The sequence below is a fragment of the Gorilla gorilla genome, chromosome 3, assembly GCF_029281585.2.
Source record: "Gorilla gorilla gorilla isolate KB3781 chromosome 3, NHGRI_mGorGor1-v2.1_pri, whole genome shotgun sequence".
Lineage (NCBI taxonomy): Eukaryota > Metazoa > Chordata > Mammalia > Primates > Hominidae > Gorilla > Gorilla gorilla.
In genome coordinates, this window is record NC_073227.2 from 190458725 (window position 1) to 190473282 (window position 14558).

Sequence of the window (14558 nt, forward strand, 5' to 3'; positions counted from 1 at the left end):
ATAGTTTCATGTATTTATGCCATGGTTTTAACTATTTTCATAAACATAATACAAAAAGAGAAAAATACTATTTTTAGAAACCAAAAAGTGGAGAAGAAAGATGAAAGAAAAATTAAAGGAAGAGACTAAAGTGATATAACTATGCAAAACTTAAGAACACAATTTTCTATCTCAGCTTTCAATTTTCTCTAAGAAAACCTGTATCATTTCTAGTCTATACCTTCAGTGATTCGATTTTTTTGCGCCTCATGTCAGCCTCTTCACTTCCTTCTTGTCCTTCAGAATGATTAGCTTCTTTCTACAAAATAAGTAGATAAGCAAATCACTTAGGATAGAATCATCAAATTGAGTGCAGAGCTCTGTGAAAGATAACAATGAATAAACTAAAATCTAAAAATATAAAATGGAAATCATTTAATGCTGTTAGTTTTCTCCTAAAGCTGCAACTGAACTCTCCACCACTATCAGCCTTTAAGAACAATGGAACAAAAAGATAATGATATAAAATGCATTTTAATCCTCCCATGTATACTAGTTATATTTTCCTCTCAGAATTTCTCTGGAACAAATGGTCTTATCAATTTAAAATCACATAAATAAGATTTACTTTATGTGTAGTTTTTTGATCTTTGAACTTCCACTGTCATCATCAGTTTTTTTGTTGTTGTCATTGTTGTTAATGGCACAGCATTTTAAATGTTAACCTACTATGATATCATTCAATTTCTTCAAAAAAATAGCTTTTCAACCTACCTTTTCACCACGAAGTTTGGCTTTAATCTGTTGGCGCTCATTGAAATTCTGTAGTCTTATTTGCCTCAGTCTTGCCAGATAAACCTACAAGGAGGCAAAAACCCCAACATAATAATGTAAAAGCAAAGCTATTGACATTTTTACTGCTAGATTTTTTTTAAATTTAAGGAACAGTGTTAATTTGAACACAAGAAATAAAAGTTCTGAAATCCGGTTAATGGAAATGTAATATTAGCTTTCAAGTGTTTAATTAAGAACAATTTATTTCTGAAAAGAAAGAAATACATTATAAAATTACAAATTTTTAATTTAATCAAAAGAAAAGAAACTGAAATCATAATATTGAATAAGTTACGGGGCAAAATTATAACACAGAATGTCAGTCAAAAATATATTAACAGGTCCCTATAGACCTACAAAATCTTCAAATAATTGTTAAGAATTTAAACCATGCAAGAAAAGAAGGCAATAAATTCAAAAATGGCTATGTGATGGAGGTAGCGAACATGCGGGAAGCATACCTCTTCCTCTTTGTTTCTTGGCTTCCCTCCTCTTGAAGAGCTGGGCCTGCCTCCATACATAGCTGCCAGGTTTTGCAGGATTCCCTGTTTATCATTTAATGTACTAAGTTTAAAGAATGACTAAGGCTACATTATTATCTTACCAAGGAATATCCAGGTGCTACTTTATTTCTTTTGGCAAATACTGACCATTTCTTGATGATAAACTGTGATAACAAACCCTGGCGTTTTCCTATGTCAACTTGAAATAAAATAGTGAGAACAGAAGGAAGCAATTAAGCCCCAAACATAATTATTCAAAACAGAGACCAGCTATCTTTGTGTTAGTCACTTAAGAGGGGTTTTTTTTGTTTGCTTGTTTGTTTGTTTGTTTTAAATCACTGCTTTGGAGGTTAAACCCCAAACCAAATTTTCCTCTACAAACAGCCAATCCATTTCGACATATGTCTATATATATACTAAACACATACAAAATAAGATATTTGAGATCAGTTTTTCTGAATTCAACAAATGGGTTGTATATTAATTAAGAGATCTCAATCAAACTCTGTGCACTCAGGCATGTTCAGTTACTATACAGCATATGTTCAAACCCAATCAAAAACGGACTCATTTTTGAACATAGTTTATATATTTCTCTTCCTTCAGCATACAAGCATGCTTCGACTTACTCCCTTAAAAAAACTCTTTAGTCCCACTTTCCTGTCAAATGTCTTTTTATTGGCTTATTGAATGTGTATTTTTTTTATTCATCATCTCAATTTTCCTGCTTCCCAGTCATTTTTTAGCTCACTACAATCTAGTTTCTGATCCCATTATGACTGAAAATTTTCTAAGGTCACCAATGACTTTCTACTTCACAACTGAAATGAGCCCTTTTGAGTGATTTTTGCATTTAACATTTCCACTGGAAATTAGTTTTGACTGAATCCACTTAATTTATATATGTATTGTTTCTGTCATAACATAATACATACTCATTATAGAAAATTTATTAAAAAATAAAGAAAATGTGAATCATTTATAATTCTGCCATCTGAGAAACTTAAAATTTGAGGGTACTGTCTTCCAAATTTCCTTCTCTGCATATGTATAATACATACATGTTTATTTTTATAAAACTGGTATTTTACTAGTTATCCAGACATTATTATATCCTGAATCTCTTCCCACATCCATTTAATATTCCTTACAAACACTATTCTTAAGTGACTATATACTATTCATAACACTCCACTATACAAATGTTCTATAATTCACACATTTTTAAAAAGTCTCTCTTCTCTTTCAGTATTTATAATGGCACTCTCTCTTGGGTTCTTCCAATTGTCACTATTGTTCACAGGCTTTTCTCTCCTTGGCTTGTTGCTGAATGTCAATATTTTCTAGAGTTTCATTTGCTGGCCCTCCTTCTCTTCTCATCCCCAGGCTTTAACATATGCTGCCAATTCCCAAACCTTGTAGCCCTTTTCTCTTTACAGCTTTCTGTGTATGTTAAACTGACATCTGGGCAACTCCACTCTTACGCAGCAAAGCTACCTCAATTTATAAACCTGACTTTATCCTTCTTTTTACTATATAATCTTATTCCCAATTCAGTTATTGAACATGATCAGCCACTCAAGTCAGCAAACTAGGAATTACATTTGCCTCTTACCTACTATACTCAAATATGCCAAATTACCAATTCTATCTCCTAATAATTCTATAATTTATCATTTCAGTTTCTGCCTTAGCTCAGCCTCTCTTTTTTTGACTCTTAAATTGCTAAATGAGTTTCCCAACTCATCCTACCTCTAGTTTCACATCCCACAATTCCATTCTCTACAATGCCCTGAGAGTAACCTTTCTCTTTCACATCAAATCCCACACAAATCCTTCAATGGTTACTATTATCTTCAGACTTTAATTCACATTCTGTTGAATGGCAGGTAAAGCCATTTGTGATCTCACCATTTCTAGTCTCATCTCTGCCACTGCTCAGTCATAAATCCTACATTCTGGCTACGACAACTACTTGTGGTCTGTCAACTGTACCATGATCTATCTCACTCATCCTCTTAAGATGGGTAACTCTACTCATCTTCCAAAACTCAAACCAAGTATCTCACCCCAGAAGCCTCTTCAAAGCCTTCTCTAGGGAGTTAAGTGTGCTTCCTTTGACCTTCCATACCATTTCTTTATAGAAACCTCTCACAGTAGCACTCATTAGAGTGCATTATAATGGTGGAAGGGCAGTATATTTTAGTTAAGAACATGAAATACAGACTCTGAAATCTGTTTTTGTCAACATCACATAAACACTGCTGATCTTAAACAAAACTGCTTAAACTTGTTGTTAAGTCTAGGCATAAAAACATCTACTTCTTGGGTGTACCAGAGCAAAAAAGTATTACTGTAAGAGCATGCCCTGCCTTTTTTCTTTTGCAGCATGACAAAGCACCTTTACTCACTCAGTTTCCTCCCCTCTTCAAGAAGGCCCTTGCAATAGCTTATCAGTATTTGAGCTTTTGAGATATATATAGGTCAAAGAGTTGGGGAGATGAAGGAAAATAAGAAATAAGCAGCGCTGGGCAAAGATGTGAGATAAATTCTGAAAAGGCATATGGGAGTTATCTACAAAGTTAAGGGGAGTGGGTGGTAGTGAATTGAGTATTGCTACAGACGATAACTTCCTTTCATGATATTTGAGAAATACAAGAATCTGAGTTATCTGAAGTTTTAAAACCTTTTTAGTTCAAAATATTATAGATATACAGAAAGGTGAAAAGAATATACAGGGAGGTCCTGTGCGCCCCTTCACCCAGCCTTTCCCATATTTCTCATCTTGCATAGCTACATTACACCATCAAAACCAGGAAACTGACACTGATTCAAATTATAGATATAATCTTTTATTTGTGCCGTGCATCTACACAATTTTGTCACTCATGTCATCTTATGTTAATTCCACCCTAATCAAGACGCTTAGCTGTATTATTACTGGAACACTTCATAGCCACATTCACTACCTCCATCCCTAACCCATCGACCATTAAACTGTTCTCCATCTTGATAATTATGTCATAATTTCTATATAGACTCACAATATGTGTCCTTTTGAGACTGAGTGTTTTCATTCAATATAATTATATATGGTCCATCTATGGTATTGCAATGCATCAATAGTTCATTCCTTTTCATTGCAAAGCAGTATTCCATGGGGTGGATATAGTGTTATGATACAGTCTTTTCATTCATTCACCCATTAAAGGGCATTTGGGTAGTTTTAAGTTTTTTTGCTATTACAAATAAAGTTTCTATGAATATTCATGAATGAGTTTCTAAGTGACAACAAGTTTTCTTTTCTCTGGAACATATGCACAAGAATGAAATCGCTGGTTCTTGGTATGAAGTCCATTTTTAGTTTAAAAAGGAACTGTGAAACTATTTTGCACAATGGCTGTATCATTTTACATTCCAAACAACAATGTATAGGTGACCAGTTTCTTCAAAACTTCATCAGCATTTGGTTCTATCACTATTTTTTTATTATAGCCATTTTGATAGGTGTGAAGTGATAACATCATTGTGGTTTAAGTTTGCATTTTCCAAATGATTTGGGTATCTCTTCATGTGTTACCTGCCATATGTATATCCTCTTTGGTGAAATGTTTTGTATAAATTTTCCTCATTTTGTAACTGGATCTTTTATGTTTAATGCAAAGTTTTGATACTTCTTTATATTTTCTAAATATAAGCCCTTTGTTGGATAAGTGCTATACAAACATTTCTCTCAATCTGTAATTTGTATTTTCTTTCTCTTAACAGGGTCTTTTACAGAGCCAAATTTTTAAATTTGGACAAAGCCTGGTTTATCAGCTTTTCCTTTTTTGGATTATACTCTTGGTGTCAAGTCTAATAACTCTTTGCCTAGTACTAGGTCCCCAAATTTTCTTCTCTTTTTACTAGAAGTTTTGCAGTTTCATATGAAAGCCCATGATATGTTTTGAGGTAATTATTTTATATGGTTTGAGGTTTAGGTCAAGGTTGGTAGAACTTATGGATGTCCAATTCCTCCCACAATAATATTGAAAAGGTTACTCCTACTCCACTGAATTGCTTTTATGTGTTTGTCAAGAATCAGTTAGGCATATATATTTGTGTGCATCTATTCTGGGACTCTCCATAGTGTTTCACTGATCTATGTGTCTATCCCTTTGCCACTACTATACTGTTTTGATTACTGTAGCTATAAGTTAGCCTCAAAATCAGGAAGAGTTATTCTTCCCAAATTGTTGTTCTTCAAAATTGTTTTAGTTACTTTAAGGTCTTTCTCTTTCCATATAAATTTTAAAATAAGCCTGTCTATATTAAAAAATATTTTCTGAGATTTTAGTAAGAATTGCATTATCTCTCCAATTTAACAAGAATTGCCATTTTTACTATTGTGAGTCTTCTGATTCATAAACAATGTATCTCTCCAAGTATTTAGGTCTTCTTAGATTTTTTTCATCAGCACTTTGTCATTTAATTGCATTTAATATTGCATATGTTTTGTTAGCATTCTTTTTCACATTCTTTGGAACAACTGTAAATGGCATTATATTTTTTGTATCAGTTTCCACTTGCTCATTGTCAATATATATAAATTCAATTGATTTTTGTGTACTGATCTTGTATCCTGCAACTATAACGAATTCACTTTTTAGTTTCAGGAGTATTTTTGTAGAGTTCTGGGAATTTCCCATTCAGATAATCATTATTAACTTGAAATAGCAACAACTTTATTTCATCTTTTCAATTCTGTAGGCCCCTTCTTGCTTTATTGCAGTAACTACAACTTACAGTATAATGTCATATATGAGTGGTAAAAGTTACATGCTTGCCTGTTCCCTAATTGTAGAGGGAAATCCTTCAGTCTTCTACCTGTATAATATTAGATGCAGGGTTTTCGCAGATGCCTATTGTGAGGTTCAGAACATTCCCCTGTATTTCGAGTGTGCTGACAGTTATTATTTTTTTAAATCATGAATGGGTGCTGATTTTTTTCAAAAGATTTTCTGTATCAATTGATGTAATCATATGAATTTCCTTCCTTAGCCTGTTGATATGGTGAATCACATTGATTTTTTAATATTGTAAAATACTTGTACATCTAGACTAAATTCCACTTGGTTGGGGCTGGATATAATTTACTAAAATTTTATTGAGGATTTTTGTTATTTATTTATTTATTTATTTATTTATTTATTTATTTATTTATTTATTTATTTTTTGAGACAGAGTCTTGCTCTGTTGCCCAGGCTGGAGTGCAGTGGCGCAATCTTGGCTCACTGCAAGCTCCGCCTCCTGGGTTCACGCCATTCTCCTGCCTGAGCCTCCCGAGTAGCTGGGACTACAGGCGCCTGCCACCACGCCAGGCTAATTTTTTTGTATTTTTAGTAGAGACAGGGTTTCACCATGTTAGCCAGGATGGTCTTGATCTCTTGACCTCAGGTGATCCACCTGCCTCGGCCTCCCAAAGTGCTGGGATTACAGGCATGAGCCACCGCGCCCAGCAAGGATTTTTGTATTTAATTTCATCAAAGATACTGGTCTGTAGTTTGCTTTTCTGTGCTGTTTTTGGTTATGGTATTAGGGTAATACAGTCTCAAAATGAGTTGATTAGTATTCACTCCACTACTACTTCTGGGAACAGATTGTAGTGTTGTATCAAATTGGTGTTAATTCTTCTTTGAATGTTTGGTAAAATTTTCCAGTGAAACCATCTAGGCCCAGAGATTTTCAATAGTTTTTGAATCACAATTTCAACTTTTAAAACAGTTATAGGACAATTTAAGATATCTGTTTCAACTTGGCTAAGTTTTGGTAGTTTACGATTTTTATAGGATTGGTTCATCTCTTCTAAGTTGTTGAATTTATGAATGTAAAGTTGAATTTATCCTTTTAATTGTTACAAGATCTATAATTATACCCATTTTTTTCTGATATTGGTGATTTGCGTCTTTTTTATCTTTGTCAATTTTGCTAGAGACTTATCAAATTCACTTTTATGTTTCTAAGAGTCAGTTTTTTGTTTCATTACATTACTCTATAGTATTACTGGTCTCAATTTTATCAATATCTATTCTTAATTACTTCATTCTGCTTGATTTGGGAATATTTTGCTCTTTTTTTTCCTAGTATTTTGAGTTAGGAATTTACAGTGATTTGAGACATTTCTTCTACTGTCTGCATTTAGTGCTATAAATTTCCCTCACAGAAGTGCTTCAGCTATCACACATTTTTGTGCGTTGTGTGTCTATTTCCATTCTGTTCTATGTACATCTAAATTTCCTTTCAGATTTCCTCTTTGACCCATGGTTTATTTAAAAGTGTGTTAATTTTTAAACGTTTGGAGATTTTCCTGTCACCTTCCTGCTACTGATTTCTAGTTTAATTCCACTGTTCTCTATATTTGTAAAGGTTTTATAATTCAGTATATTATCTTGATGAATTTTTGATGGGTGCTTAAAATGTGTATTTTGCTATTGTGGAGTGGAATATTCTGTAAGTGCAAACTAGATCCTGGTGGTTAGTGATGGTGTTTAGCTATTCTATATTCTTGCTGATTTTCTGTCTAGTAGTTCTATCAATTGCTGAGAGCAGGATGTTCAAGTCTCAACTGTAATTGTGAATCTGTTTAGTTCTTCTTTCAGCTCTATTAGTTTCTGCTCTCTATATTTTAAAGTATGGTTATTTGGTGTATACATATTTAGGATTGCAATAACTTCTTAGTGCATGATTCTTTTGTTACCTTGTCTCTTTTTATCTCTTTGTCCTTAGTAACTTAATTTTGCTCTATTACAAACAAATTCTTTTAGTTTCCTGCATTTGAGAGTGTCTTTATTTCTACTTCATTCCAAAAGGACAGTTTTGGTCAGATAGAGAATTAAAGATTGATAGTACTTTTTCTTCTTTCAGCACCTGAAAAATGTTGTAACACTTCCTTCTAAACTCCATGGTTTCAGATGAGAAACCTGCTGTTATTCAAATTGGTGTACTTTCATATGGAATGTGTCATTTCTCTTTCCCATTTTTCAGATTTGTCTTTTTAAAAACATTTCTTAGTGTGGATTCGAGTTTATCTTATTGTAGGGTTTGCTCAGCTTCTTAAATCTATAGGTGAGAAATTTTCAGTCATTATTTCTTCAAGTATATTTTTCGGTCACATACTTTCTCCTGTCCTTTAAGCTTTGAAGATACAATGTTAAATTTTTGTATTGTCCTATAAATTCTTGGGACTGATAATTTCAGTATTTTTACTCTCTGTTGTTCAGATAGAGAACTGAACTGGTATGTCTTCAAGTTCATTGATTCTATCTTCTGTCATCATCTCCACTGTACTACTGAGTCTAATCTGTGAATCTTAATTTTGATTATTGTGTTTTTCAGTTCTATAATTTCCATTTAATTCTTCCTTAAAACTTCTATTTGTTTGCTGAGGTTTTCTCTTTTTATCATTTTAAGATAATTTAAGATAATTGATTCTTGAAGCATTTCTATCACAGCAACTTTAAAACCCTTGTCAGGTAATTCCTACATCTGATTCATCTTGATATGAATGTCAAATCAATGTCATTTCTCACACAAATTGTGTTTTTGCTGCATTCAGCTTGGTTTGACAAGTTATTATGTTAGAAGACTCACAGTCCTGCTTAATCTATTTTATGCAGGAAGTAGCCTGTCAAAGTTTAGCAATCGGCTTCTAGCCTACTTTTGTGGTCTTTAGTTTCAATTGCAGTTCGGTTTTCTGAAAACTTGTGATACTCTTCTGGTCTGATTCATTCTTCTGGTGCTTCCAGAGCTCCTGTTCAATCACTGCTGCTGCTGTCTTGTGAGAATGGAAGTTGCTTCTCTGGGCTACCGGCTGTTGCTGGGAGACTTCCATGGTGGAGGTACCACGAATAAGTTGTGGAGTGGGGCCAGGATAGCCTGAGGCTTCACCACTGTCCTGAGCTTGAATCACTCATCAGGTCCCTGGTGTCAGGAAAATGTTGAGGTTCCCTATCTTTGTTGGGATTCCCCTTTTCCAGTCCTTTGGTGAGTAAGAGCAGGCTTTTCTTGTTTAATATTGTTTTTTGTCTAGTGGATCTGGGTTGCAGGCCTCTCTAATACCCAGTCCAAGATATACGGGAGACAGAAAACCCAGAGAACCCTGGTGTTATTTCTCAAGTCCCGAGGTCTCTAGCCAGCTCACCTTCTTTCTGGCATTTATAATCCAATTATAATTGTATGCTAAATAATTTCCAGGGTATTTAGTTATATTTAGAGGGAAGGAACAGGGAAAAGTGAGTCTATGCCATTCTTTTTGGACCTGGGCAGAAACTACTTTTTGATAGCTAAGGTTTTTACACTGCAACATATTCTATAACATGACTAGCACATCAAAGTTTGACACAGTTACACAGGATTGTTGGAAAGACTAAGAGATTGCTATGTTGAACTGTGCCCCTCATAAATTCATATGTTGAAGTCTCAAACCCTAGTACCTCAGAATTTACCTTATTTAGAGATAGGATGTTTCACAAGTGAAAATGAGGTCATCAGAATAGGTCCTAATTCAGTAGGACTGGTGTCCCTATAAAAAGGGAAAATTTGAAGACAGACTCACACACAGCAAGAACACGACATGAAGATGAAGGCAGAGATCAGGATGCTGATAATATACACCAAGGAAGGCCAAAAATTGCCATCCAATAACCAAAAGGTAGGAAGGAAGCATGGAACAGATTCTCCCTCAAAGCCCCCAGAAGGACACAACCCTGCTGACACACTGATCTTGGACTTCTTGCCCTGAAAACTCTGAGATAATACATTTGTGTTGTTGACGCCATTTAGTTTGTAGTCTTTTGTTACAGCAGCCTCAGCAGACTAATATAGAGGTAATGCATATAAATTGCTTAACACGATGCCTGGCATAATAAGCTTTCAATAAATAGTTATTATTACTTAATTGTTGGTTTATTGTCTATCTCCTTTACTGCTTACATGTTCCTGCTAGCATGAAACCTAACATACTACAGTCATTAATTTCTGTATAAAATTAAATCAATGAAAGAATGAATGAAAAGTTATAACACTTAACTGCACATTTTGTAAGGTAGGTTTTCCATTTGTATAAATAAACACAGTATGATTTAAGATGAGTTAATAAGAAGGTAACATTTCTCAAAGGAAATAATGCTGTTTCATCATTGTTGTAAAATTCAGAGGTTCTTCTGTTAAGTTATTCAACAGAAGATAACCAAGAAAAACTCTTGCACATGTGTACCAGGATATATCTACAAGAATGTTCAAAGATGAACTGGAACCAACCTAAATAATTACTGTCAGGAGAATAATTGTGGTACAGTCACACAATGGAATATCATACAGCAATACTTGACAATATGAATGAATCTTAGAAAAATGTTGAATGGGCCGGGCACAGTGGCTCACTTGAGGTCAGGAGTTTGGAGCCAGCCTGACCAACATGGCGAAATCCTGTCTCTACTAAAAATACAAAATTAGCTGAGTGTGGTGGTGCATGCCTGTAATCCCAGCTACTTGGGAGGCTAAAGCAGGAGAATTGCTTGAACCCAGGAGGCGGAGGTTGCAGTGAGCCAAGATCATGCCATAGCACTCCAGCCTGGGCAATGAGAGTGAAATTCCATCTCAAAAAAAAAAAAAGAAAAAGAAAAATGTTGAATGAAAAATGTCTCAGTCTATATACAGTAAAATCTTTATAATACTCAAATAAAACAGAACAAGGTACTGTTTAATCACGCATATGTGTGTGAAAAAGAGTATTTTAAGAAATCTATAGGAATTACAAATTCAAACTCAGGATAATGGCTACCTGTAGGGAAAGGTGGACAAAAAAGATGAAATAGGGGTTGGAAAACTATGGTCCATGGTCCAAATCCAGCCCATCACTTGTTTTTGTATGGTCCAAAAGCTAAGAATGGTGTTCAAATTCTTAATGGTATGGAAAAATGAAAAGGATATTTCATAACACATGAACGTTATGGGAAATTCTAATTTCAGTGTCCATAAACAGTGTACTGGAACACATTCATGCTTACTGATTTACACATTGTCTACAGCTGCTTTTGTGCCATAATGCAAAATTGAGTAGCTATGATAGAGACCTTATGGCCAAGCAAAGCCACGAATGCTTACTATCTGGCCCTTTACAGAAAAATGTTTGCCAATCCTTGAGTTAGGGAAGAGTACACAGGCTACTTATTAGTGTTCAATCTTCTGGGTATATTATTTTGCTTTTTAATTTACACACATATTACACATATTCTTTTCCATGTACCAAACATTATTTTATTTTATTTTATTGAGAAAGAATCTTGCTCTGTCGCCCAGGCTGGAGTGCAGTGGTGCGATCTTGGCTCACTGCAACCTCCACCTCCCGTGTTAAAGTGATTCTCCTGCCTCAACCTCCCAAGTAGCTAGAATTACAGGCACGCACCACCATGCCCAACTAATTTTTTTATTTTTAGTAGAGACGGAGTTTTATCATGTTTGGCCAGGCGGGTCTCGAACTCCTGACCTCAGGTGATCTGCCTGCCTCAGCCTCCCAAAGTGCTGGGATTACAGGCATGAGCCACCGCACCCAGCCCAAACGTTATTTTAGAATAATAAAGGAATATTTTTAAAGAAGATATGAAAAAAATTATCTTTTCAAAATTAACTTAGTGTTGAAGAACTAATTTACTATACAGGATAATCTATAGCAAAGATCAGCAAACTATTATCAACAAGTCAAATCTAGTCCGCTGTCTTATTTCCAAAATCAAGCTTTACTAGAGGACAGCCACACTCATTTGTTTAGCCTTTTACTACTATGGTAGAGATGAACAGTTGTACAAAACACCATATGGTTTAAAGCTTAAAATATTTACTCTCTGGCCTTTTACAGGAAAATATTTGCCTGCCCCCGCTTTGCAATGCTGCCTTATCTACAAGTTTTACCTAAACTAAAGCAAATAGTAATATGCCATTTAAAAAGGAACAAACAACATAGTCAAATAGCTAAAAGTATAATCTCGAGAGTCAGGCATTCTGGGTTTGCACCCTGTTTCTGGGCATTACTACGTGATCTTGGGCAAAGTACTAGTAACTCTGGGCCAGTTTTAAAACCAGTAACACTGGAATAAAAATCCCCACTACAAAGAATTACTATCAGAAGTAGATTTTCAATCATTTTAATTAATTTTATTAATAAGGTTCAGAGCAAACCCACCTTCCCTCTGACACACACATACACACGAAACCACCACCAACAAAAAACATGTGGCTTGAAGTCTTCTTGATTTAGACTTTCCTTAAACTGCATTTTTTATTTTAAAGTTTCAGTTACCTATACAGGGAAAATTTTAAATTCATCAAAAAGCATGAGACCAGTCACAGTGGGTCATGCATGTAGTCCAGTATTTTGGTAGACTGACATGGGAGGATAACTTGAAGCTAGGAGTTTGAGGCCAGCTTGGGCAACACAGCAAGACCTAACTCTACAAAAAGATTAAAAAATTAGCCACGCATGATGGCAAGCACCTGTAGACCCAGCTACTCAGGAGGCTGAGGTGGGAGGATCACTTGAGCCTAGAAGTGTGAGGCTGCAGTGAGCTACAGATTTGCAACACTGCAATTTAACCTGGGTGACAGAGGGAAACCCCGTCTCTAAAAAAAATAAAAATAAAAGTAAACAAAAGCACATAAAATTATTTTGAAATACACGGTTTCTTTAAACTATAATTCAACCTAAAAACTATTTACATTTTCCCATAGAAACCTGTTTTAATTCACTGTGGTTTCCCAAAGCAGTTAATAAATATACTTTTCAAATAACTTGACTATAGCAGGTTGCTAATTCCAGAGGGTTAATCCTTCAGACTAAGAATTTAACCATAATTGTTCAGGCTTACTTGATATTTTAAAATATCAGAAAACACATATTGGGTTTAAGACCTGAATCTGTTAGAACCTCTTTAAAAGCTTTACAAACCTGTGGGAGAAAAACAAAAAGTCTAACATTTCATGCCATCAGAGAACCAGAAGAAGAGAAAGAGCGCAGTGTTGAAAAAATATTTGAAGAAATAATGGCTTAAAACATGACGAGTTTGGTGTAATCCATAACCTTGTAAATTAAAGAAACTAGCAAACCATAAATAGAAAAAATCCCCAAAAATCCATTTCCAGAGATGACTTAATCATACTGCTGAATACTAAAGACAAAGAAAAAATACTGAAAGCGTCCAGAGGAAAACAAAAGATTAACTACAAGAGAAAAAGCATTTGAACATTCAGGTGAGAATTTCTCACTGAAAACTATGGAGGACAGAAAGCCAGAAAGTAACATTTTTACGTGAGAAAAGAAATATGCTGTCAACCAAGAATATTACATCCTGTGAAAACACCATTCAGATATGAAGATGAAATAGACATTCTCAAATAAAGTAAAGAAATCTACAGTCAGCAGACCTGATCTCTAAGAGCTGCTAAACGAATTTCTTTAGGGAAAGGGAAAAAGAAGAAAACTTGAAACATTAGGAATGAAAGAAAAGTAATAGAAATAAGTATTTGTATAAATATAACAAAGTATTCCTTTTCTCTTAAAGAGTTATTAAATGTGTCTGACAGTTAAAAGAAAAGGTATAACATTTCCTGGTGTTATTTTAATGTGTGCTAATGTAATACAAGACTACTATACCATAAAGGGGAGAGGGTAAAGCTACTATGTTGGAATGATTTCTATGTTCCAACTGAAATAGTACAATATTGTTTATAAACAGATTGTAAAAAGTAAAGTATGTATTTTTAACCCCTAGAGCAACCACAAAGAAATTATACAAAAGAAAAATATAGTGAAAATCACAACAGATTAATTAAAATGGAATATTAAAGTGTTCAAATAATCTAAAGGCAGCAGGGAAATGGAAAGAGAGAAACAAAATCATAGGGTATAAACACAAAACAAATAATAGAATGTGAGACGTAAATCCTAACATATCAATAATTATATTAAATGTCTTTAAGTATAATAATGAATTACTTAAACACACCAATGAAAAGATAGGAAGTGTTAGACTACATTTTTTAAAAACATAAAAAAACTATAAATTCACTATAAAAAACTCACCTCAAACAATCATTCAGGTAAATTGAAAGTAAAAGGGAACAAGATATACCACACAAACAGTACACGACAGAAGCTGGAATGCATATATTACTATAAAAAAAATTATCTTCAAACCAAAAAATTACCAA

General features: G+C 34.2%; 1 protein-coding gene across 15 annotated transcripts in view; it reads right to left on the reverse strand.

Moving 5' to 3' along the window:
- NEK1 (NIMA related kinase 1) overlaps positions 1 to 14558 on the reverse strand; it is a 211149-nt gene that overhangs the window by 114170 nt on the left and 82421 nt on the right. For 9 of the 15 annotated variants that reach the window (XR_010133532.1, XM_055385781.2, XM_055385778.2 and 6 more), the window contains 3 exons: positions 1275 to 1358; positions 754 to 837; positions 221 to 298 (listed from right to left, as the gene is read on the reverse strand). Coding sequence is in view for 14 of the 15 variants with exons in the window: in XM_055385781.2 (XP_055241756.2) it covers positions 221 to 298; positions 754 to 837; positions 1275 to 1358 (246 nt within the window). In the remaining variant the exon portion in view is untranslated. The remainder of the gene's footprint in view (positions 1 to 220; positions 299 to 753; positions 838 to 1274; positions 1359 to 14558) is intronic. The other 6 variants (XM_031010079.3, XM_055385783.2, XM_055385780.2 and 3 more) reach the window with 1 other exon arrangement.